This window comes from Lates calcarifer, linkage group LG5 (genome assembly GCF_001640805.2).
Source record: "Lates calcarifer isolate ASB-BC8 linkage group LG5, TLL_Latcal_v3, whole genome shotgun sequence".
Taxonomy (NCBI): domain Eukaryota; kingdom Metazoa; phylum Chordata; class Actinopteri; family Centropomidae; genus Lates; species Lates calcarifer.
The window spans coordinates 27587407-27613087 of NC_066837.1; the positions used below are offsets into that span (position 1 = coordinate 27587407).

Consider the following 25681-nt stretch of genomic DNA (forward strand, 5'->3'; position numbering starts at 1 on the left):
TTAAAGCTTAAAGCTTGAATTAATCAGAGAAAACACACACACACATTCTCTTCCATCTATTCTGTTGCTTCCCAAAGGTGTTGCCTTCAGAGGCCCTCCAGGTCCCCCTGGTCCCCCAGGACCTGAGGGCCCCCCTGGACCAGTCCGTGGACTGGTTTCCTATGCTGAGCATGCCAACCGAGAGTTGTTCAAAGCAGAGCAACAACAATATGTCAAGAGTGAGTGTAGCTTTTAAAATACACCGTCCCATCTGTGGGACACCTTGGCTTTTGTAGTGCTAACTGAGGTGTGTTTGTTGCTTCACACAACCTTGACAAGTATTTACTGTATTTATATGTAAGTCTCCTGATTTTATCTGTGCAAAGCATTTTAGGATCCCCATATTACTGCATATCACTGTGGGTGAAACTTCACATTTTGTTGAAATTTTCCAGGGCCCCCATGTGGCCATTTTGTCACAATGTGATGTCTTTAAGGGGTTAAAGGAATACTTCACCAATTTAAAGTTCTAAAGTTACAAAATTTTGCTTCAAACTTGAAGCAACCTATGACTCAGCTTCAGCTAATTCTGGGTCTTAGATGAATATCATAAAACATGATACTATCTTCAATTTAGAATATATGCTAAAAATACAAGAAAATGAAAAGAAAATGTCATTTAATAAATCTGCATTAGTCACATGTGAAGTCATATTATGTTGTATTGTCTCCAGGTGATGCTGTGAGAGGAGCTATGTTTGGACTTCCTGGTCCACCAGGCCCTCCTGGACCCCCAGGACACAAGGGAGAACCAGGTGTACCTGGCACCAGAGACCAGAGCCCGGACACTGGAGACTACTCCAGTATGGCTGTCAGAGTAACTGATTACATCAAATGTAAGTGGCAGTTAGTCAAGTACCACACTACAAATGACAAAACTCACAGACAGGAGCTTGAATCTGCAAGTACTTCCTATGCTCTGTGTTTATGTTTTATGTCTATGTAATCTTTGTTTAACCAGGAAGTCTCTGGAGATACATTATCTCTTCTGGCCAAAATGACAACATAAGACAGGTGTCACATAGTTACAGAAGAATACACATCATTTTACAACATATGAAGGCAGTGTTTCTAATCAAAGTTTATCTTGGAAATTTTACCAAGCCCAGGCTACATGATCAGAAAAAGTGGTTTGAGCGGTCTGGTCTGAGAGATGTTAGAAACAGGACAAAGCATTTCACTAAGGTAAACAGCAGGTTTATTTTCATTTGCTGTGTATAATACTGGACTCTACTCTCCTCTTCATGCAGCCAACGGTCTGCTCCGTGATGTTTTGAGAGACTCTGAACGTGTTATCCAAGGACCTCCAGGGCCCCCTGGACCTCCAGGAATACCTGGACAAAGCCAGTGGGTTAGTTCCCGTGAAAATGTCCTGGATGTGGTGGAATACCTCAAATGTAAGTCGATGTCAGCTTTATGACTGTATCTATGTCCATACTGAACTTGACACAACCATCTGTTACAGATGTGATGGAGTTCAGACAGTACAGTATTAGGTGTAAGAACCTGGTTGTCTTCAAGCCTTTAACTCTCTTGTGGTCTGATACTGTAGTTATTTTCTTGGGATTGAAGGTAACCACTAGCAACAAAGCTTCACTTGCTCATCCAGTTTTCTCACATTTGTAGCCCGTGGTGTGCTGCACAACATTGTGAGGGAGTACAACAGTCGTGTCTTCCAAGGACCTCCAGGACCGCCTGGCCCCCCAGGTCCTCCAGGATACACCCGATGGTTTGGTTCACGTGGAAATGCCACAGAACTGTTGGAATACATCAAATGTGAGTGTCACTATGATGATATAAATTATAAATCAAATTCTACAGTGAAATATGACTGGTAGGAGAGCCAACTGACATTTCGCCTCATCTTATTTTCCAGCGCATGGTCTGCTTCATGACATTGAGCGGAGTCACAGTGGCGCCATCCAAGGGCCACCAGGACCACCTGGCCCCCCAGGCCCACCGGGATACAGCCGATTGTTTGGTTCCCACGCAAATGTCACAGATTTAGTGGAATACTTCAAAAGTAAAGTAGCATTTAACAACAAGAAAGTTACAATAAAAAACACTAAAAAAATGTGAGAATGAGACTTTCTGAAAATGACAGTGTTTGTCCTCCCCAGCACATGGAGCCATTGTAGGACCACCTGGGAGACCGGGACAGAAAGGGGACATAGGGTTTCCCAGGCCTAAAAGGACAGAAAGGTACATCACACCTTAAAGAAAAAAGTGGACTTTGGAACAAAAAATGTAGTGGATTGTACTTTAAATAATAGCTTTCATACTGGTTACATTATTCCACATTTAATGATGGTTAAACATGTTTTAATAGTTTTTAATTATATCATAAAGGAAATGTTTGTCTTATTAAATCAGACCATGGCAGTTGACCTTGAAACAACTGAAAAAGGGGAGGTTTTACATTAAGAATGCACCATTATAAATCATTTTTGTGTCTTTCATGGCTTTTCCTAAGTCTATAGTAACATTTTATAACAACCCTGTCTGTCTGGACCAGGTGAACAAGGCCTTCCTGGGCCTGAGGGACGCCAAGGACAAAAGGGTGACAGAGGTCAGTTCGGTCCTGTTTTGGCCTTTTTCTTCATACATGCATGAGTTAGCTTGATTTGATTAGTGATGATTTGACACAAGCCTAGATTTTTCAGGTCTTGCTTTAATTTGATCTCATCTGCTGTAAGAGCAACAGCAACTCCAGATAAAATGTCTGAAGATGCAGGCTTAATCACAGTTTTTCAAGGTGAACCTTATGTGAGTTATGGGTTAGGGTCCCTGTATGGTGAAAAAATATATTCCAAAGTTCATCTACCTTTAGGGATAAAGTTTGCTAAGTCAGATTAGCTGAGTCACTCCACTGAAAAAGTGAATTTCAAATTAATGAGACTGCAACTTTGAGAGGACTAAAGAGGACTGTGCATTTTCTCCCCCACTGCTTACTTTGAATGTATGGTAGGAAGGGACAGTGTGAGTAGGTGGAATGATTACAGTCAGCCTGTATAAGTGTTCATAGGGGAAGCTGACTAACTTGAAAAATTGGCAACCTAGCCTTTAAAATGATTCCACTGTCCAGCTCCAGTAAAACATACTGTCTGTAGCCATAGTGCTGTGCTAGCTAATCATAGATGCAGCTGTTTATGGCATGTATTTATCTTCCCAAGGTCCCATGTTCCCCAGTTCAATATCCATTTAACACATTAACTCACAACATTAACCCAACAATTTTGCTTCTCTCAAATTTGACCCATTTCAAGTTGAAATATTTCATAAATATTAGTCCCACATTAGTCAATATCACTAAGCGAATACATAGAAACAACTCCCAGGTGGATGACCAGGACTGACTGCTAATTATGGTTTCAACACACTGCTCATGTTGGCTCAAAACAACAGTGCACTGTGATTAAGAGTTGAATATATATTAATAGCTAATTCTAGCTGGCTAACATCATGATGGCCTGGATGAATTTGTTTGAAGAGAGGAACCCTGCTGAAGATATTTGCCAATAATTTTTGAATGTTTGATTAAATGTGCTAGAACAAGCAGACATTAATCGAAGCAGGTTATGTAAAGTAAACTTTAATACAAATCTTTGGTGTTGTTTTTCAGGAGAATTCACAATGATGACTAAAAGAAGAAAGAGGAATGTTGGCGTTTGAAAGCCAGGTTACTGAACATATGGACCTTTAAGACCAATGAGCATTTCAGCACACATTGGATGTTGTTCCCCAATTCACGTTTTTCTAAAGGGATATGATTGTATTTTTCTACTCATAAACATTTACTGTTTACTATGTTTTGTGAAATCAGGGATGATGTATAGCTTTGAATTGGCTTGTCTGACACTGTATTGAGGGGTATTCTTCAGTGTGGTGACATTTTTTATACTGTGGGACTGATTGAATATATACATATTTATATACGATTATGCTTTTCATAGCTTTTCATCATCAGTAAGATAAATACTTTAACAGTGTATTGCCAAATGGGATCTAATCAAGGACAAAACACAGTGGAGGGGAAACTGTTTATTTACAGCAAAATGAAACTCTACATTATACAGGCATTCTAAAAACTATACATTTATTGTAAAAAATGCATAATGATTTTGATATGGATCATGGTTTTGTTTTTCAGTCAACATTCAGAATTTTCAGTTTAGAGAATCTAGCTGACAAACAGAAGAACTAACAGGACTCATTTTGTAATTAGATTTTTGTAAGTAGAGCAAGTAAGGCTCTGCCACAGGTGCTGCAGTGTGGGTTTTCATATAAATAACTATTGAGAAAGTTTTGCAAAACGTGCACAGCACTCCTTCATTATGTTTTTGTACATACCAGCTCAGTTATTAAATACATTTGACTAACTTTAAAGCCAATCATAAAGAAAATGAGATGATAAAATGAACCAATCAGAGATGATGGCCTAAACCAGTCAGGTCCATTTTTTTTTTTTTGCATCAACTGCCTCAAATATTACTCTGCTTTAGCATCATTCATTCAATTCATCAACCTAAATAAAAACCATTTGCTAAAAGCTCATGTTCTGTGTTTGTTTGAATACACTTGACTGAAGTAATTCTTAAATTGTTAATATGCTTCATAAAACCAACTGTTTGACCAAAGTCCTTCATATTAGGTATACAGTATATCCATTTCTGAAATATTACAGCTATTAGCTAGCATGTCAATAAAAACAGTATTATCATTTCAATAAAAAAGAAACGAAAGCCATGCAGGCCTACCCATAATGCAACTGGTAGCAAAATATCTTATGAAGCATGTGGAGAAAACCAAAGCAAATACAAAGGACGCGTCATCAACTTTTACTGCAGGTTTGGTGATTTTGTTTAACCTGGCTGAATTGAAAGCTGTTTACAGTTTGAATTTGCTTGGTGAGTTTCATGGCACTCAGGCCCTGGAAACTCTTACAAATGCTATCAACTTAACAGGACATCAATGAGGAATTGCATTCTTTATTCATCCCTGAAGAGCTTGCTCCTATAGATATGTAACTTTTTCTTAATAATTAAGTGGTGTCACCTAAAACAAACAAACAAACAAACAAACAACAAAAAAATCTAAATCAGACCAACAAACAGGTAAATGCTTGTTCGACAGCCACCACTGTGATTTCCTTAGTGTTCAATTAACAGTGATCCTCTGTATGTAAACACCATCTCCACACCTCCTCTATTGTATGCAACCAAGCAACTAATGGTTTACACCATGCACTGCTTGTTGCTAAACAGTAAGTCTCAAGTCTTAAGTGCTTGAAACAGGAAGGCATTCTGAAGAAAAACCCTGAAAGAAGGAAGCATTTCTGCTGGAAAAGGTTCCTATATTTTGCAATGAAATAATGCATAAGACAGGTTATTTTAACCCCTAATGTATCACATCCTACCACTCTAACAGACAGATATGTATGATTTAATAAAAATACACCGTATCACCATTCCTTCAACAAGAGTAATATTCAAAATGTGCTCTGTCTTCTTCATCAGAAATACATTCTATTTGATGAGCAATTATAAATGCAAAGGTTACTATTGAGTATTTACCCAAATCAAGTGGTATAAAAATCCTCTCCTTAGAGCAGATGTCTAGATTGAGCAGCAAGTAATGATCATAAACTGCTTAGATTTAAAAGCAAAAAACATCAAATTCTACAGGCACTGGATTCTTTACAAAAAATAATTCAATCACAAAAGAAGGTCGGACAGAGAGCTACTTCACTTCAGTGGTTTTGAGGTGATGACCAAAGCACTAAATCTGTAAAATCTCCTTCATAATTCACCTTCAAAATGACTGTAATAGTGTGAAAATATGACTAAATGAGCAGAATAACAGTCTTGCAGAGCAGTGGACTGCACACTGAGGAACTAAGTTCATAGACAGAGACCTACACCCTCTGAGAGCTGTCAGAAGATGAGGCCAAGGCCGCACAGTTTCAGTCTGTCTTCATGAGTGTGTGTGTGTGTGTGTGTCTATGTGCACTCTGTGTAGTGAAATAGTGTGCGTATGTCGATGCATATGTACGTGTGTTTCTCTTAGAAACCAGTGGAGTGGACGCTGGGTATCGGATAGAACTTGGAGATGCGGCTCTGGGTGGAGGGGTTAAGGCACTCGGACTCTCCGCTCATCTTGAAGAACACTTCCTGTTCCTGCAGCTTCCTGGCAAATTCTTCCTCCAGGGCCTGTAGGACACACAGGAGAGCATTTTAGTTTCACATGCTAATTTAGTCTATTCTTTGCTGAGCCAGGTTAATAGACTTCAGCAAGTGATACAACAAACCTGTCCCTGTGGTGAGTGAATAAAAACTAATAGAAACTAGATATTTGATCTTTCCCATGTGATCCTCTTAAATTTATTTTTGTTGTTCCCGACAAAGACGTATTATCTGTAACTGACATACAGTACAGATGTATCTTATTGTTTCTGCCACCAAGTACCCAACCATGTCTGTGAGTGCATCCATCACTGTTCTCCAAACTAAACACGGAGAAGCAGCGTTCAGTTTTTATGCTCCACACATCTGGACCATACTCAGAGAACAGGTCTACTCAAACTCTCAGTTTGTTTAAATCAAGGCTGAACTCCCTGATCACCACTGCCTTTAAAGAACACTGCACTGTAACCTTTACTCTTGTATTTTTAGATTTATTTTTCATTCTATTCTAGTATTTCTCACCGTTACATTTACCTTATAATGCTATTACATTTTGTCTCTAATGCCTTTTATATCTAATGTAAAACATTATATGCCATACAAGTAAACTTGCCTTGTCTGTCAGAAAAGCTTAACATCAGCTTAGTGTGAAAAAAAAAAAAAAGATAAGAAAAGAAATGCAATCGGTTCCATGTCCAATCGCAAACTCCATTTGTCGATGAAGATCTTGTGATATGAACAAAAACCACAGAGCAGCAACTTGGTCGACTGTAAGGTGACACTGTTTTGTCAAAATCTAAGCAGTCATTCAGTTTGGATTTCATTATTGTGTCAATAACCACTTATTCACCAGTGGACACAGTGATATGTCTCTCCAAGATAATGCCTTTAGTATAGATGTCTTTTGATTAAAATAACAGTTTGGATGTTAGGACTGTCTGAAAATGGCTTTACAGATGCAGATACAAGGGCCAGGTTAGTGAGTACACCAAAGGCTGATTTTATCATCCAGGAGAAACAGATACTTTACCTTCTTCCTGGGTCGTAGTTTCTCCCTCCATTCCTTCAGCTCTAGGCTGTGGTCCTCATCCAGCTCCTTCAGTTTCTGGGTCTCATGTTCAATCAGCAGGTGGCACTTCTCATTCTGAAATCCACACACATGGACGTTAAGTATAAAAACATGGATTTTTTTCAGGTTACTGTGTCAGTTGTCATTGGCTGGAGTGAAGAACCAAAACAAGACTACATGTAAAGAGTGGATAATTATTGCCCATAAAACATGTTTAAATATAGGACATTTTTTGATCCAAGTTAAATTTTGTGTATCTTTTAAAACTTTACCTGCAGCTGCTGAAGCTCTCGGATGTTGGCGTCACACTGCAGCTGCAGGTCTCTCATCTGGTTTTCATGTTTCTGGTGCTGGTGGAGCCTCTCGTTCTTCTGTCTCTTCTCTTCCTGAGCTGCAAACTGGGAAACAGAGACACAATGAGCTTCACAGGATATTAGTTTTTTTTTAAAGAAATTTGACTTGACTTTATATTGTTGGGTTAAGAGGCTCAATTTCAATTCTCATTATGTTCCATACTGCTCATTACCTGTTTGACCTTCTCCCTCTCCTGCTCAGGGGTGATAGCAGCTCCTGTGATGCGAAGGCTCTTCTTAAACATGGCCATGCGGGTCTTGGCCTCGCTGCGCTGAATCTTAGGCAGTCTGGTTCTCTCTTGCGTCTGCTTGTTCTTCATCTCCTCAATCAGGCGCTGGTTGTAGCGCTGCATCTGCTCCATCTCCTGTACAGGGCGCGCACACACACACACACAAGCAGAAACAAAAGATGAAGGGAGCTGAAAGAGCAACTTTTTCAACATTTATTTCTATGCTGAAGGAATGAAAGATGCTGAAAGATATTTCTCCAGTGGAGAGGGTGATCTGGCCTGTACCTTCTCGTGTCTCTTGAGCAGCTGGTGTCTCTGCATGAAATACTGGTCTTTGAGCTGCTGTTTAAACAATTGGTGTTTCTCCTGCAGATGGCGCTCTTCCAGTTCCCACATGGCAGCCTCCCGTGCTGTATGCAAGAGACAAAGCTAAATGACTGAACTGAAGAACCATTCTGGCTTATTGGAAGGAAATATCTCCTCAATATTATGCCTCATTTTGAGAGCATTCAGTTTTACTGCATGGTCTGCAGTGGAGATGAACATGACTGAACAGGGGACATGCAACAGCAGTTGTGGCCTGAAGTTACCTCATTGGAAGCAAATGGCTGGATGGCACACTTATGTCAACCAACATCAACTTTACCAATGAGGTTTCAGCTTCGAACTAACTCACAGTTTCTATTGTCAGTGAGAGCTCTTTACAAGATTCTGTAAGACCCCCCCCCGCCCCAGGTCTTGGTTCAGTGAGCATTTCTGAGAAGTGCTGGTGCAGCCTGCATATTAAGCATGGGATTAAGTCCCAGACAGTGCTAACTGCTACTGCGGCTGCTGTTCACTGTTGTGTTGTGTCCGAAGGGGCTGCAACTGACGTTGACAGGAATGTGACCTCAGAGTCTGAGTTTGTTTATTGCTGACACACTGTGACTTGCTACAGACATGTTTAAGTTCAACACGCTAATCTAAAGGTATAGATGTAGCTGAAAAAATAAAAAGGTTTGCTGCCAGCTAAAGAGGATTTGCAAATAATTTTGGCATTACCCTGCTTGAAGTAAGGTGGATTTATTGCACAGGGCAGTGGCAGAAAAGTGGAAGCACCTGAATTACTGTGATGCAGTAAACCCTGCCAGTAGCCAGACCATGATGAAATCCCCCTAACCTTTTTACTTGAAATGGTGATGATACACCTGGAATCAAAAATGAATCACCACATATTAGGTATTTTTGGTTAAATATCACGCAATATGCTGACTGCATAAAGACTGTGTTAAGCCATGAATAACATCAGCAACATTAGCATTCATTTGGAATTGTGTTTTGGTGTCCACCAACTCCTGAAAAACTAGCTTGTCACTAGCTATGTCTTTCTACTGCGCGTTGCTGGGCAGGTGGTGTACAGTGGTTTTGTCAAATGGCTTTGTAGAACACAGCTGCCCATTGGTGCAAACAGGAGGAATTAAAATGACATTTGTAAAAACCATAACAATGAGGAAAGAGGCTAAAAAGCTCTGTAGAGCTGCGGGCAAACGCTACATTTTTGGAACACTCCTCTGCAGCTAAACCTCCATCTTTACCCCCCCCCCCGTTCTCAACCCAACCAGTCGATGCAGATGGCCGCCCACCCTGAGTCCGGTTCTGCTCGAGGTTTCTGCCTCTTTAAAGGAAGTTTATTCTTGCCACTGTCTCCTAGTGCTGCTCATGTGGATCTGTTGGTCTCTCTCTGTAAATACCTATTTTAAGAGTATGGTCTAGACCTGCTCTATATGAAAAGTGCTTGAGATGACTATATATAAATAAAACTGAACTGAATTGAATTGAACCTGGCAACACAGCAGAATGGTTTCAGTATATTAAGGGCCCTGTAAACTCAGAGGTGCTTGTTTATAATTGTTCCAAACGGCCACCATGGAAGGCAATATTGTTTAAAAATGGGGATAACAGTGCCCATTTTCAGGAAAGTCTCTAAACGAATACATTGCATTGCACTCGGATGTTAACATGAAAAATGCCACAAATAGTTGTGTAACAAATGAAATAGGGGCTAGAGACAATAGTACAAACCATGGCTCCTTTTTCATCTCTAGACAGTTAGCCAATCACAGTGTGAAGAGAATTCTTTCTTCTAACTTTCTAGAAAGTTACAACAAATGGTCGACTATGTTGGAAAACGTGCGGCTGAAAGAGATTTCTGATGCTATCAGACCATCTGACATGCAGTTTGGACAGAGTCCTACTTAAGTTCATCAAACAAAAGTAACTACCTTTGGTCCCACATGACATGCAAACAGCATCATTGGGCATTGGACAGTTAATATGGTTGGTTATTATTTTTACCTCGGAGAAGCTGCTGCTTGTGGTTGAGGCAGTCCCTCTCGATGGTGGCGAGCTCATGTTTGTGTTGCTGGATTATCTTCTTCAGAGCGCTGTCCAGATCCTGCTGCTGCTTCTGAAGAAACTCTTGTTCCTGGACCGAGGATGATACAGATATGAATCTACCGTGCACAAAGAATCTGAAAAAAGCACTGAATCTCCATCCACAACAATCAATACTAAATCTTAGCCTACTTAGTGAGACCATTTTACACTGACAGAAAGTATCATTCCTGCAACAAACACCTTTATCAAGAGTGGAATAGGCTTCATGAGGACCAGTTGTGTGAGTTAGTGTGTTTGTTGGTGTGCTGGCTTTCTGCCAAGTTTATTTCAGGCTAAACACGGCTTGAGCTGATGAAGCAAACAGTTACAGCAGATAATAAAGACACATCACATTAATCCGGCCTACTTGGCTCAGCTAACCTAGACGAACCTGACATTTAACACTCAATACAGTACTCAGTGTTTCACAGTCAATACTTCCAAGCTCTCTACTGCTGAATGTCTATAACACATGTTACTATAAATATCTGACTTTAAAGTGAGCATATTCTTGGGGAAAAGGCTGACAAAAACCTTGAAAAACAAAAAACCCTATGAACCTTTTTCAGTGCCATGTACTAGACTTTCAGTATTACCCCCTTCTTAGTACTCTTCTGAGCCATTAGAGAACAATACTTGTGATGAGCTATAATGTACATTATTTCAGTTTCATAAATAAACATTCATCTTGGTATGACGACATTAGGAATTTGTTAATAGAAGAGCATTCCTTGAGCTTTGCTCTTTTGCACGTACTGATATATAGAAAAGACAGTGTGTGTAGCATCAAGAGTAATGAGTCATGCTTTAAGAGACGCAAGACTGAAGTCAGGTCCCGAATCTGAGGAGGCATCAAAACACTCATAGGGGGTTCACTTACATCCTGTAGAGGAGCGTTGCACAGGGTGCACGAGGACAACTGAAAGGACTGAATCATAACATGGGCCACTCCCTGTGGATCACAGTATGTTATCTTCCTGCACATTTCACACTCACATACATTCTGAACCTGTGGTGGACACTGCAGACTAAGGCAGGAAGGTCACACAGCAAAATAAACAGCTGTTGGCTAATTCTTAAAAGAAAGGACATGTAGAGGACAGCTGAGAGGAAGATTCAAAATCCACTGCAAACCGAGCTCGTTACCTCCTCTGGTGGGGCTTGGATAACATCCTCTTTAATATGTTTCATGATAACATTTGTCATATGCTTTGGAGAAAGTCCCACCTCCTGTTTGCCCTGTGTCAGAGCAGTAATAAGATGGAAATAAAGCAGGACAAATGCTGTGGATAAATTAGCTCTATGTGAGAAAGTAAATGAGAAGTGGCAGCACAGACTGATTTAGCCCCTGTATGTCTACACAGAGGTTATGTAAACACTTTTAAGACAGATCAGAGAGGTGAGCGTATGTCTAAGCATCAAAATAACCAGCTAAAAATAGGAACCTTACAAGCTGTCTTCTTCTCCTTACAGGCAGGTGAAAGAAATGAAATGAAATGAAAGGTAGCAGAATGACGTGATCCACATGCTAACCTCTTTCTTGCGGTTTTTCAGCATGTTCTGGTACTTGGACAGCTCTTTGTCCTGCTCAGCTTTGATGCGTTTGGCCTCGTCCCTGAGCCGGTTGGTGTGCTCCTGCTCCAGCCTCTCGATTGTCTGCTTCTGCTGCCGCTCTAGATTCTCCACCTCCTGGTCATACTGGCGCTTCTTACTCTGGAGGACACAGAGGGTCACATCATGTCAGTGAAGTCAGTGGTTATTAAAGAGGAGGAAATTCTGTGCTTTCAGTGTGGAACCTCGTAAGTGACATTTTGAGGGAGCTGCAGACATGAAAGATGCCTGAGAGATGCCAATTAAACAAAATCCACGAACAGATCACATTTTCACATTTTTGAAACTTTCAAATAAATACAATATTTTCAGAAGGCAGACAAATGGTATTACATGAATTTCTGATGAACACTAGCTCTGTCAATAACACTACAAATTAATGTAATAAATTAAATGCAATACAATGGAAAGAAATGTGCCAAGCTACATCAGCAATGATGAAATGGTTCACAACAAGCAGGAATATACAGACAAGGAACACTACAGTTGGTACAGTATTGGCCACCACAGTCACGAGGAGCTGAGCTGAATCAAATTATCCTTCACACAGTAAAATGACAAAATTAACAATCACAAATCCAGTGGAATGCATATCATTCCTCTGCTAACATGCTTCCTCTCCTTTATTTACACGATTCCCTTTCAACGTAAATGCAACAAGGAGTGAGATGCACACTTGCAGGCACCTGCACAAATGACAAGCAATCAGCCTGTTGAGATTGTTTAATACATACAGCACATGTATTTGGGGCAGAATGCATCAACATCTCCGCCTGAAAAACCAGTACAAACCCCTCAGTGCATCTGGCCCTCAGAATTTCAAAGAACCACAAAGTCTGGATCTTTACGCAATGGAACAGAGGAACGCTCAGATGAGTCATCGTCTTTTACACTTTTTTCCCTACATCTGGATGGGTTTATGTTTGTTGAAGGTCAAAGCAAACATTCACTTAACAACCACAGAGTGAGAGTTTGTTTTTTATTTTACATTTCCAGTTACCCTGTGGTGTTTCCAATTTTTCTCATTACACGTTATACAACTTAGAGAGCTTATGTGAACCTCAGAATGAAGTAAAAAGTGCTAAACCAATTCCTAAAGAAATGGACATAATTCACAAATGATTCAGGATTTGTACAACAGCAATTCAGTGGGTTGCTCTGACAGCCAGAGATGGCAGTATTTCTTATCAGTTACCTTTTACTCACATAATACAAAATACTTCCTCTTCAGGGAAAAGCCATCAATAGGTTTGGCAAGAGATATACAACAGTATCAACAGTAATAGCTACAGTGTCATTTTAGGTCAAAGTGCATGTGAGTATTTAGACAAACGACTGCAGTTTTGCTGCACACTTTTGAAACCATAAATTGCAGATTTAGAAGAAATGTAGCTGCCTCAGCTCTGACAGCTCTGGATGACTGACTTACTGTGGTCTCCTGTTCGAAGCGGCGGTAGATCTGCTCTTTTTGCTGCTGGAGCTTGTTGCTGAGCTGCTGCTGGGCCCTCTGCTCCTCCTTCTGTAAGAGTCGCAGCTCCCTCAGCTCCTGGCGCCTGAAGAAGTGTAGAAACAAACAAAGTGGTAGTGGAGGCAAAAAAAAGAAAGGGAAAATTCTGTTAATTATTTTAATGCAAAATGGGTCACTGTGGTGAACAGGTAGCACTTTTAATGGTGCACTTTGCTTTGCACTCAGTGAAGAAGTACGATTAAGTACAAAAGATTCAGCATTTAGAGAGCTTAACTCCACAGTCAGGTTGTACACTAGGCTTCCTGGGCAAGCCATTTCCATAGTATTTGCATGAAACTGATGTGCAGGGTGCATGTAAATAAAGGCATGTGAATACCTCAGGAATCTCATCTCTTCGTTCTTAGTATCATTGTCAGTGATGATCTTTGATGTAGTCACGCTAACTTCCACACCATCCACAATGAATTTGCGAGTCTTTTTCAACGTCTTCTTCTGACGCTTGGTATCCTGCAAAAAAAGGATTGACATATTCAACTTCAGCTCTGCAAGACTGTCATAATACAGCCGCTGGTATTTAAAGAGATGATGTGATAGAGCTTCAGGATTCAGCTATACCAGTTTGCAGACTATATTTTTCATAAAAAGAAAACTCTACTTGCATTTGAGTGTGTGTGTGTGTGTGTACTGTGTATGTCACCTGTATGGAAACAGATCCAGGCTCTTTAGATTTGGACAGAAAGCTGGAGATGGACAGATTCAGATCTACGCTGCTGTTATCTGCAGCTGAGCCACTGCCTGAGTCTGAATCCCTCTCTTTGTCGTCCTTAGCTTTGTCTGGAACTTTCTTCTCATCCTCTGCATTTATCTTATCCTTTTCTTTTGGGACAACTTTATCTTGCTCTGGTAGTGTCAGTGTCACTTTGAGATGTTTGTACTGGTCCTCCTCCTCCTCTGCTGGTGTGTTTGATTCCTCAACAACAGCCATCTTTTTCTCCCGAGGAGCCTCAGTGACCTCTGAGCTCTCTGTGATGGCCTCTTGATTGGCGGGAACCTCCGCTGTGTCCACTTCCTTTTCATCCTCAACGGCTATCTCCAGCTGCTGCATTTCTATGACAGGTGCCTCTGGCTCAGTCTCTTTTTCTGGTGAAGCAACATCTTCCTCTGCTTCTGGAAGCTTTTCCTCCACATGTTTCACTTCTACCTCTCCATCCTCAGGAGTGTTTGGTGCCTCTTCTGTATACTCTTCTGCTGGAGGCAGGTCAGGCAGAAGGCTCCTCCACAAAGCTAGTGCCCACCACATTGTTGGGCATAGTGAGATCAGTGGGTGTTGGCACAGGTAGAACTGGTTCAACCTTCTCAGGGACAGATTCCAAGATGGATGGAGAGAGGGGAATTTTCTCATCCTCTGAGCTGGCAACACTGACATCAGATGGGGCACGTTTGTGACCCTGAAACAGAGGCAGAAATAAGAGTTAGGGTGTCTGAAAGGGGGTGTCAATTAATCAGTTAGTTAACTGAAAACTGCTCATTTCTGGCCAGGAAACTTTGTTGCGTATTTTACCCCCCTCTTTCTCCCCATATTTCCTGTCTTTACATCAGAGGCCTGTAACTGAGTAACTTGGTGGCATTGGGTGTAACTTCCCAATTACTCCTGTACTACGAAAGGTAGATGGCAATTTATGCTTTGTCTCCAAACTGCTCCAAGCAGGTGATGTTGGTGGTTAACTTGGTGTTATCCTGTATAAGTATCGCCCCACAGGTGGAAGATATTGGTACTATGACTGACAGAGGCTGAGCGAGGTAATGATCATTTTTATTGAGCGTCAGGCTCAATAAAAAAATTTTAAAAATTACAATTAATTATTTTTTTCATTCATGTATGTATTTCTTTGCATTCTCCCTTTCCTAAAAATCAAAAATCTGGTAGGTAGTGGATGGTGGTTTTTATGCTCCAGTTTTTCAATTTGTCTTTTTTTTTTTCCTCACACATGATCAGTATGAATAATCCTTTTGGGGTGGTTTGCTCCTCCTGAAACACAATAATACCACTGCCAACTCAACAAAGCGGTGTTATCTTATTGTCAATAGATGTATGAGTGGAAATATCAGCTCATAGCTTTGCCTGTCCTGTGTCAGTCATCATTAAATACACATTAAAGTACAAATGATGGTCAGGGTGGACTGGGATGTGTCTCCACAGAAATCCTCAGTAATTTCCTCACTAACCTGAGGGTCAGAGGAGGGTGAGCTGGTCATAAGACTGGCATGTCGACTACATCCATTATTTTAAACTGGCCAATCAAAACATTTGATACAGTGGGCTATTACATAAAGTGTGAACACTGAGCTGCCACCAGGGTCAGAGGTGACTGCCCCTTCAATTGCCTCCATTATGGGCCTTTATTATGTGAAATGCATCAGGAGGTGGCCCTCTGGCCCTTTTCTGAGTTCAGCCTTCTTTCTGTTAGTTGTGAACACACCAACAGGCTAACTGTAGACTACATACCACTGTACTCCGTATTAATGACAAGAACCATTAATGCAGATCACTTTATAAAAACCTTTTATATTTCATCCTAACTTGTTGCCCAATGTTCTTCCCACTGAGGTTGCAGAATGAATTGTATTCATACAGTACAGCCTAAATGCTCTATGGAGCATATCATCAACAGTGAGTAATTTCAGAAATGTGACCCACGTGCTGACTATAATCCAATTATTCTAATAATTATCACATATTTTACGTGTCCTTACATTTTATATTAAAATTTAATAATCCAGAGAACATACAACAACTGTTCTTGGCTTTGTTTATGCATATATACAAACTGATTAAGTTAACATAGACTCAATTTACCGACATCTTAACCACTGTCATAGCACCATTTACTACAGACTGAGGCAGCCAGGGTTTGTCAACCCTGACTTTCTTTAATAACCCTGAGATAAATCAGAGTAGGTTTAACTCCCTTTGTAGTGCAGGCCTCAGGTCTCTAGAAACAAACAAACAACAACAACAAAAACCAAAATTCACTGGGTCTAGCTTTCCAGCTAAAATAAAATCACTTGTTCTGGTCTCACAAAAGCTGCAGATTTGCTACTTTTCTTTGTGGAAAATCAAATATATTTGAATTCTGGACTGTTGTCAATTAAGTGATTATACTGATAAAATAACTGGAAGATTAATCAATAATGAAAATAATCCTTGATAAGCCTTAATTGTTATGTACAAGATACAAAATGTTCTGATGACTAAAAGAATATCCCACTACTGCCCAATATTTTCTTTCAACTGTATAAAAACTTTTTGCTGATTGATTTTAGTTATGTTTACCCACCAGATGTGCTTCTGTCTCTTCCTCCTCTTCTTCCTCTTTGTGCTCCTCAATCTCCTCAGTGACCTCAGCCTTTGCCTCAGCTATTAGCTCCCTCAGTGGCTTGTTGTCGGTCACACTGGACACAAATGAATGCTGTATGAAAGACAAAGAAAAATAACATGAGTATAAATTAAGATTTGATTTCAATGTTAGCACTCTGCATAACAAATGCTGTGTAAACATTTTACCTGCTGCAATAAAAGCACTTCAACATAGCTGCAAGCAATGCTCGACAGTGTGCCAAAAACTAATCCCATAGATTTTGAGATATAAATTGCTTGCAGTGTAACGGACTCTGACTATTTTGACTACATGAGACACAGTAAAATAAATCTAGCATCCCACATTAAAAAAAACACAGGCTGAATATTGCAAACTTTCTTTCCTGCATCCTTACATTACTCTGTCTCTGACTTGTCTGAGTGCACTTCACAATAAACAAATAAATAAATAATAGATCAGAAAACTTCTTCATGCAAAGACAGGTAAGACCACAAACACTACATATCTTGTCAACCTCACCTTCTTCAGCTTAGAAATCTGCTGCACATATTCTATTGCAGGCCTGAGAATATGCAGCTTCTTTGATATCAAAACCTTCATCGGCGGCAGACTGCTGTTTTGAATTTTTAAGCCCATTTGAGACTTCTTGCGGGCAGGACAATCCTTTAGCTGCAGAGTTGTACAGTATTTCCTGTGTCTGTGTATGCATGTGTCCTTACTGCCTCTCTGTAACTAAGTGGCTCTGACTTGGCCGAGCACCTTAAACCCTATGGAAAAAGAAAATCCTGCTCTGCTGACGTCAGCTCAAGCACAAAGGGATGAGTGTCAATCTTGCCAGGACACATGGTTCAGTGTGAGACACAGACCTGACACTGAGCAGGTAAACAGATGTCGTCTAGGACTCTGCTTACGCTCTGTGTAGCAGGTGGTGCGTGGGTATGGGATGGGGAACATGGATTATCACTCGATTTAAGTGGCTAGGTATGGCGCTGGTGGAACTGATAGTGAAAAAAGGGGTTCCGAACTTGAGAGTGTAAACAAAGTATGAATGTTGAAGTGTAGGGACCTGTAGAAGTTGTGTTGAATTCCACCTGTTGTCCACATTCTTGTCCAGACACCGCTTTAGGAAATCACTGAATTCTGGGGACCTAAAAGATAGCAAAAAATAAAACTTGAATGAGGTTGGTTTGTTGTAGCACATTTTTAAAAATGTATTGCTCTGCCCCTTCAACAATCTCTGTATTGCTACATGTCTTGGAAACTGACTGACATAAAGGCAAATATGAATGATGCTCAGTAGAATTGTGCAAAACTAAGTGGAATGGGCATTTATAACAGGGACGTAAAGGCTAGCCCATCCTTGTCCCCAACGGCACGATACATCTTCAACGCTGTGCCTCACCAGCGTGATGGCTGCATCAAGGTGGGAGGATCGGACTTGGCTATTTTCAGCAGGACTCTCATGGGGTTCATCTCGTGATTGGGCGGCTCGATCTGTGCCAGCTCAATCAAGGTGACCCCAAGGGACCAGATATCAGCCTTGTAGTCATATGGACGGTCCTTGGACGTCTCACACATCACCACCTCAGGAGCCATCCTGGAAGGAAAGAAGGGAAGTTGCTAAAAGGAGGTATAGAGTTCAAGGATGTTTACAGTATTCTGTGCAACAATGGCAAAGCCTTTGTTTTAGGGTTTTTAATGACTATAAAATCATGATCTTGATTTATTTTCCACTCACCAGTAAGGTGTTCCAATAAAAGAGTCTCTTCTCTGCAGTGTTTTGGTGTTTTTGGCAGACACACCAAAGTCAGCTGGAAGACATGTGATTCAAAGCAAACTAGAAATTAGTCAGCAGAACACCACTGTCATCACTGATTTTCCAACTGTAGCACAAACCAAACAAGTCCAAAGTGAAAGTGTACCTGTGAGCAGCAAAACTGATAATCTCATCACTGCACTAACAGAATAGAAAATAACACAGCCTCAGAAAACATATGCTGTTTTAACAGTCTTCTCACATTTGCATGATGACATCATGCCTTGTTTGCATCATGTGTGAGTAACGACTCGTGGATTTCCCGGCAGGCAGTTACACTGACACCTCTGTGTGTGTTTGGACAAAATGCTTGTTGTGTGTTACTTCAATGAGCCTGTTCCATCCACCAGCAGTGACTCATACCCCTCTAAGCAAGCTACATTGCTGCATCTGCTGGATGCATGTGTTTGTGTGCACACTTAGCAGCAGGATCAAACAACTGCTGCTGTGCATAAAGGTCACTAATTCATATCTATAGTAAAAAGTATGCTTTACAGTTATTTTTTTAAAGATGCACTGCACTTATATCACACATTAAGTTCAGAGAACTATTCAGTCTTTGAAAACAGTTGTATAACATCACTGGTGGCTCTAGAAGAAGCTTGTGTGAGAGAATAACTATTTTTATTTGGCTTGGACTTTGAGACTACAAAATTGAAGCAGAAAGCTTGTGTTACAAATTGTGGATTTTGAAAGACATGGACATGTACCAGGCAGGGAGGTCTCTGATGAAAGATTTCACTGAGTTGCATTATGAGGAATGTGGGATTCAGTGCTTCAGAGGAATAACCACTTTCAAACAGCAGTGGCCTCAGTGTGTGTAGAACCTGTCATGAGACTCATGAGACAGCACCTGATTCTCACTGTTAGCAGAGACTCCAGTCTGTAATGTAGTCTCAAACATTTCACTGATAAACCTGAGAATTACACTGAATAATTTACTGGATTAAAGTGCCCATCTTCACACCCGCTTTCTTTCTATTTTTCTCTGTACCCTTCTCTCTCTTTTTTAGTGGGCTGAAAATAAAAAAAAAATTGATTTAAATGTTGTTAATGTCTGCATGTTGAAGTGTCCTGGGGCAAGATATGAACCCCACATTAACCCTGATGGCTGTGCCATGTTGTGTAAAGCACTTTGAGTGGTTGTTAAGACTAATAATAATAATAATAATAGCCAAATATAATAATGGCCAAAACTACAAAAAAATCTTAAGTGTGGGAACTTATATGCCAAAAGCTTCTAGAAATCTTCTGTAGTAGGATCAAATGCAGCACAAGGAAAAGTTTACACACAGTTACAACCTACTTTCTTATGGCTGTTTTATGTTCATAGAGAAGGATCATGTGAACTTGTAAGCTTCTTTCATTCGAAGGGCTACACGTAAGTGTGACAATCTTCAAAGAGGCAGACTTGTTTTTCTGATCTATATGACATCACATGATCCCTCAACTCAACAGTTTCCAGCAGTTCAGATAACTGTATGTAACAATGTACTTGGACTGTGTGTGTAAAAGGGAATGTAAATGGCTGCTATCATGGTACATTCCTGCACTACTTCCGGCAGTTCAATCATGAGGAAGATATAGACACTATAGCTAAAGGCACATAGTCTACATTGCTACGAACATTTTTCTCTTTGTTTCTTTTCAGTGGAGTGGAGGTACAAATCATACAAATTCTGGGTATTATAGGAGACAGGTTGAGAAAGGGTCTGTCTACTCTGCCTGGAAAGATGATGTACTTTCTGATGTTAACACCTGGATCAAACTTTGGCCTTACCCAGCTTGACATCACCATCCAGTGTGAGAAGGATGTTCCCAGCCTTCAGGTCTCTGTGGATGATTTTGTTGTCGTGGAGGTAGACGAGGGCCTGCAGAGTCTGCTTACACACCACCCTGATCTGAGGCTCTGTCAGCGGTCTCTCCAGTTCTGCAGAGAGGGGATGACGGTCATGTGGAATATGGAATACACTATTGCAATCTAATCATAGGTGGTAATATTGATGAAGGAAAACAGTAATGTATATGTGGTCTAAAGAGCCCTTTGGATGGCTTAAATTGGCCTTTTTTTACTTTGTTGTTTAGTGCTGCTTTCTGGACTGCTTCCTTTCTGATGTTATAACCTGTATTCAAAGAGGAAATGCTGACTCACCAAGCATGACAGCATCCACAGCCCCGCCTGCACAGAACTCGATGAGGATCTGCAATAAGGGGGAAAAAACAGTTTTTCCAACATGTGCAAAGCAGGTACTTGGTTAGATAAAAAGAGTGTGCATTAAATTAAAAAGTTTTTCATTAATTGTTTGTTTGTTAACAGTGAGCTATGCTACAAACTGTATTTCCAACAGAGGGTAGTGCAGGCCATTCATGAGGCACTAATGCAGTGGCTGAACCTAGTGACCTCTAAAATCTATTGTGAAGATCTGGATGGTTCTTAAGTTCAGAGAGAAACGTCAGTGAAACCTGGAACATTCACTGTATACATACAAAACCCAAAGGGCCTTATCATCATCATCCTCATCATGTATCCAACTACTGACCTGACTAAGGCAATTTGAGAATTTACCTCCACCCCACCTTTGTGAATGAAACACTGAGCCCTTAAAGGCATTTGGAAGCTTTCAGTATGGCTGTTGATGTAAGAGGATTGGCCCAGTTGGGGCCACTTTGTGAAAAGGGTTTCATACAGCTGCTAGCTAACTTGCTAGCTGCACTGAAAAACCTTAGGCCTCATTCTGTAAATAGGATTAGAGTAGCTAGGGAGTATGATTATGGCAGAAGGTATGGCAAAGCATCTGGAGCAAAGTGTCTTTTTCGAGCTTAAACACAAGGCTTGCCTTTATAGCTTGATGCTAACTCATTGTTCCACACTGAGATTTGGGGAAGATTTAGCCAAACATCACATCCTAAGGAAGAGGAAGAAACTGCACTTCTGCAATTTTGCTACCACTGAGGAACTAATTGTGGTTGATATGTTGGCTAAGACTTTTGCTTTTGTTAAAGAGTTTGTTTGTACTGAAAATGACAAAATCTTCTAAACAACCTATTCCCTAAAAAATACTAACCCTCAGCTGAGCTTTTCAAGACTATTCCACTTCCAACAACAAAGCCCTTACAACACATACAATGCCCTAACTCTCACAACAGTCTTGGCTATTCAACATGCACACCATTCTAGTGTTTCTCTGTAGGCGCGCTGTTGTTTTAGTGACTCTGCTGTTGTACAATGGTCTCCACAGTGGTTTTTCACAGGCAGCTGGCAGAGGGGAACCATGGGCCAGGGCTGTGGCTTCCTCTCCCACTTGTTTATCTGACACATACAAATACATGCAGAAATATGCACATGCATATTTTTTTATCCATTCATGTGGCACAGAGGGAGAGAGGATGTGAGACTGTATATGATCTCACCTAGGTGTTGAAGGCCTGAAAGGATGAAAATACCAGCTTCATCATAGCAACCACAACATGAAAACAGGGCCTAGGAATTATGGTCTAATACAGCAGGAGGGAAACAAAGGTCAGAGGGTAACATCAATTTAATATGCAGTTATAAAGAAGTCACTTCCCAGACTCTCCTGGGATTATGTGGAATGAAGCCTTTCATCTCCAGGAGGAAATGTCCTGGATATTCTCTCGTCTTTGCATGAACAGGTGCCACACAGAACAAGATAAAGATCAACAGACAACCTCCATTGGACTGTGACCATTGTTTGGGGGACAATGGAGAGGAAAAGGGCAGAGCGCTCGATGAAACACACTGAAATGAAATACTCAGGTAATCAGGAGTGTTTATAATGACCTGTCTTATTAGATATGTGCTTGTGTATTGACTCACATAAGTTAAGACGGTACTTCTAATCATGTCACTGCCCCTGGATGCCCATGCCCTATGTCTAAATTTGTCCTCTGTCTTTGTATTTTATATGTTTTTGTTACTATGAATTCTAAAAAGAAACTAAGGCATTTAAAAATAAGCTCATATCATGAGCGGATGGATTATAAACTGGTATGATGATTAACAGATTTAAAAGCTGCTTGTTTTGTCAGCTTATGTGAACTTTGGCCTCATTTTATGATAAGAATAGTAGGAAAGGAACTTGCATATTCTATAAAAGACTCACACTAATAGTACTGTAGTAGTGCTGTGATGCAAGCTAAAGGCATTGTAATGGGGGCTCATTTACTGGATACGCCATCATAATAGAGGTTGATGTAATACTTTCTAGTGTTTTAGGATGAAGCTTTGCTAAATCAAACTGTTGTGTTATGTCCATATTTTCCCCTGCTTTGAAGCAAATACAGCAGAAACACTACTGACACTGTGACTCCTGAGAGCTCTTCCCACTACTCACCCAGAGTTTGCTCTCATAATAGAAAGCATCAAGCAGTTTGACAATGTTTTGGTGGTCACAGGAGGCCAGGATGTCAATCTCCACCATGTAGTCCTCCAACTCCTCCTCGGTCTTTGTGTCAATAACTTTGGCTGCAGCTAGGATGCCCGTCTGTTTGTTCTGAGCCTGTAGGATGAGAATATCACATGGCCACAGGGCTTATTTCACTCACTCAGTTATGTCTTGCTTTTCTCATACTGTGATCAAGGTCAATGTGTGTTTGTTCTACTGCTCTGGATGAACACACGTATTTTTCAAGATTCCAAGCTTGGTTTATGTTGGACTTGAAGTTGCCTTGACCTCAGACCTGTGACAATAACCTTGAAAAGAATCTAAAAACAACAAATAACACTGCTTTGGGGTAGGTCTCAGTAAGTCAGCAGAACACGATACATGTCTTGTTAAAGTGGAAATTTCTCCTGTTTGTTTTGGCTTCACTGCAGGCAGGATGTGCTCAGTGAAGTTGCTGCTGCGATATGGGATGCAGCCACTTCCTGGTGACCTGCCCGTGGTCTGTGGTCAGCCATAGATGCCATTTAAAAAACATATCAGTTAGAGCTGTACGAGAGCTGACAGCTGATGTTTCACTGCATCATTAGAGTGTGGGGACTCTCCCTGTGATTCATCAGAGCTGTGGTGCATTACAGCTGGAACAGCCCAAATCCCAGACATAACACTACAACTTACTATTTGTGAATCTCCCTCAGTTTGACTCTGGAGTGCCACTGCCAGTAGCACAAACATGAAATGCTTCCATGGAATAATGGTAATCTGTTGCAGTACTTTTTCCTCTTTAAAACCGTAGGTCTAGTTCACGTGACCATTGCAGTGGAATGCTGGGAAACTGACAACCTGTGACTAAATCACGGTGCAAGATTAGGCTTAATTTAAGACAACAAACAAAGTAACACTGGCATGAAATCTTAGGTGGGTCTGACTATTTCAATGCATCCAAAAATAGCCTCTGGCAAAGAGAAAATAAGAACCTGTAAACAGGTTTTATTAGCCACAGACTTTGTGGTACTGGACTTAGTAAAGCCCTCCTATGTGATAACATTTACTGTCACTCATGCAAATGAAGCTTCTGGCCCCAGCTATGCATTTGGGTCAAACAAAACAATGGCACTATTAAAATGATGACAAGGGGGTTGCTTTGACACTGGGTCAGCTTCCTGAAAATGTAAAGGAGAATTCTTTGACTGGCTTGTCTGCCTCAACTAAACTGTGTTGTTTGGATGAGTTTCTAAAAAGAGCTGAGGGGCATACATACATACATAGAAAAATATCTGCATGTATATAGCCAAGGAAATGTTAACTTTGGTAAATTCAAAGTCACTTTCCAGCAGTGGTTGGGTCTGATGACTGTAACACGTAAGCAAACTTCATAGAGAGAAGGGTTAGACAAACATGTTGGATAAGTGAGGAATAGAAGGCATATCTGACACCACCTCTGTCACAGGGCTGATGTATTGGTTTGAAGATGGTGGGTGGGTCAAAGACTGAAGTCACACTGCTGGCACGATGTGTCAGTTATCAAAAAGAGGAATTGTTTGGAGAGGATATAAGAGATTCAAATGTTTAGCACAGTTTATGAAAACACAAGTCGGCCACAATGTAAGAAATGGAAGAAAGGGTACTCTCGGCAAACCTACCTTGAACACTTTTCCGAAGGCTCCATCTCCCAATTCACCAATTATGTCCCATATTTCCTCCGGATTTTCGTCTCTTCGCACATGTTCATACTGTTTCTTCTTCTTCTCAGCTCCCAGTTTAAATATTTTACGGAAATTAAAAAATGACATACTGAATCCTCGGACATTCAGTTATAAAGTTCACAAAGAAATTCACGCCAAAGTAGTGTCGGTTACCTTCGATAGTTTAGTGTGGCAAAAGTGTTAGGACTTATATATGTGTTCCATTAACTAGCTATAATTATCCGTCTGGTCAACACGGAATGTAGCTTTCATAATAGTTTGGATCAAACCTAGCTTAGCCTTTGACTGCTTTGGTCAGTCCAGAGAATAGCTCCTCCACACATCGTGGGTCATTATTAAACCCTAAAAACATAATGAAAGGTTAACCTAGAGGTGTCCCAACATCTGAAATCTGCCCAAAACAAGACTTTATTTCAATGCAAAGTAGTACGGGAAGCTCGCCGTTGTTCCAACTCCTGACGACCCACTGGCCCGACAACCCTGTAGGGCTCTTTTCTCAACCAGAAGAAAAACCGAGATGAGTGCGGTGTTCTTCCCAATAGTTGTATTCCACAAAATAATTCATTAGTTCCCTTCAGAGTAAAAACGTGTGCGGTTGGTCCGTAAATTAACATTCACCAAAACGGTAAAATCAGTCATCTTTCCCTTGGTGTGGGACGGGTTTACTAATCTAGCGGATTTAGTGTCGGCGCGCGTTCTCGCGTGCTCGCGGCTGTGGTTCTTTCTCTTTTTGCTCCTCGTGTTGTACAGCTGGCGGGGTCATTCCAGTCTTCTGCTGCCCTCATCTGTACGGGAGACAAAACACAACTGACGTGGGGGATGTTTAAAGTATCCACTACGATTACGCTGCATATTTTCACGAGGAAAAACAATGTATCAAATGAATAAATGAAACAAATGCCATAAACTACTTGTTCGTCGTAGTATTATTGCATCCATCGGTTAGCATCGCCTTAATAGACACAATAAGCAGGGTTCTTTGTGTCCCTGAAACTACATATCCCATAAA

The 25681-nt window shown here is 40.7% G+C and overlaps 2 protein-coding genes across 2 annotated transcripts in view; one reads left to right on the forward strand and one right to left on the reverse strand.

Annotated features, from left to right (window-relative positions):
* LOC108884501 (collagen alpha-1(XVII) chain-like) overlaps positions 1-4593 on the forward strand; it is a 24597-nt gene extending 20004 nt beyond the window's left edge. The window contains 9 exon segments of the mRNA XM_018678409.2: positions 78-218; positions 714-875; positions 1290-1436; positions 1666-1815; positions 1916-2062; positions 2160-2212; positions 2214-2241; positions 2555-2608; positions 3662-4593. Coding sequence (XP_018533925.1) covers positions 78-218; positions 714-875; positions 1290-1436; positions 1666-1815; positions 1916-2062; positions 2160-2212; positions 2214-2241; positions 2555-2608; positions 3662-3711 — 932 coding nt within the window. The 3' untranslated portion in view covers positions 3712-4593.
* slkb (STE20-like kinase b) lies at positions 4068-25433 on the reverse strand. Its single transcript, XM_018678425.2, is given in 19 exon segments — positions 4068-6248; positions 7252-7365; positions 7563-7688; positions 7817-8008; positions 8159-8283; positions 10208-10337; positions 11822-12001; positions 13329-13452; positions 13744-13874; positions 14065-14622; positions 14624-14815; positions 16706-16837; positions 17814-17895; positions 18150-18344; positions 18486-18558; positions 20344-20493; positions 20716-20764; positions 22919-23083; positions 24610-25433. Coding segments are annotated over 19 exon segments (3015 nt in total). The 5' UTR covers positions 24760-25433; the 3' UTR covers positions 4068-6101.
* Positions 25434-25681: the final 248 nt, after the last annotated feature.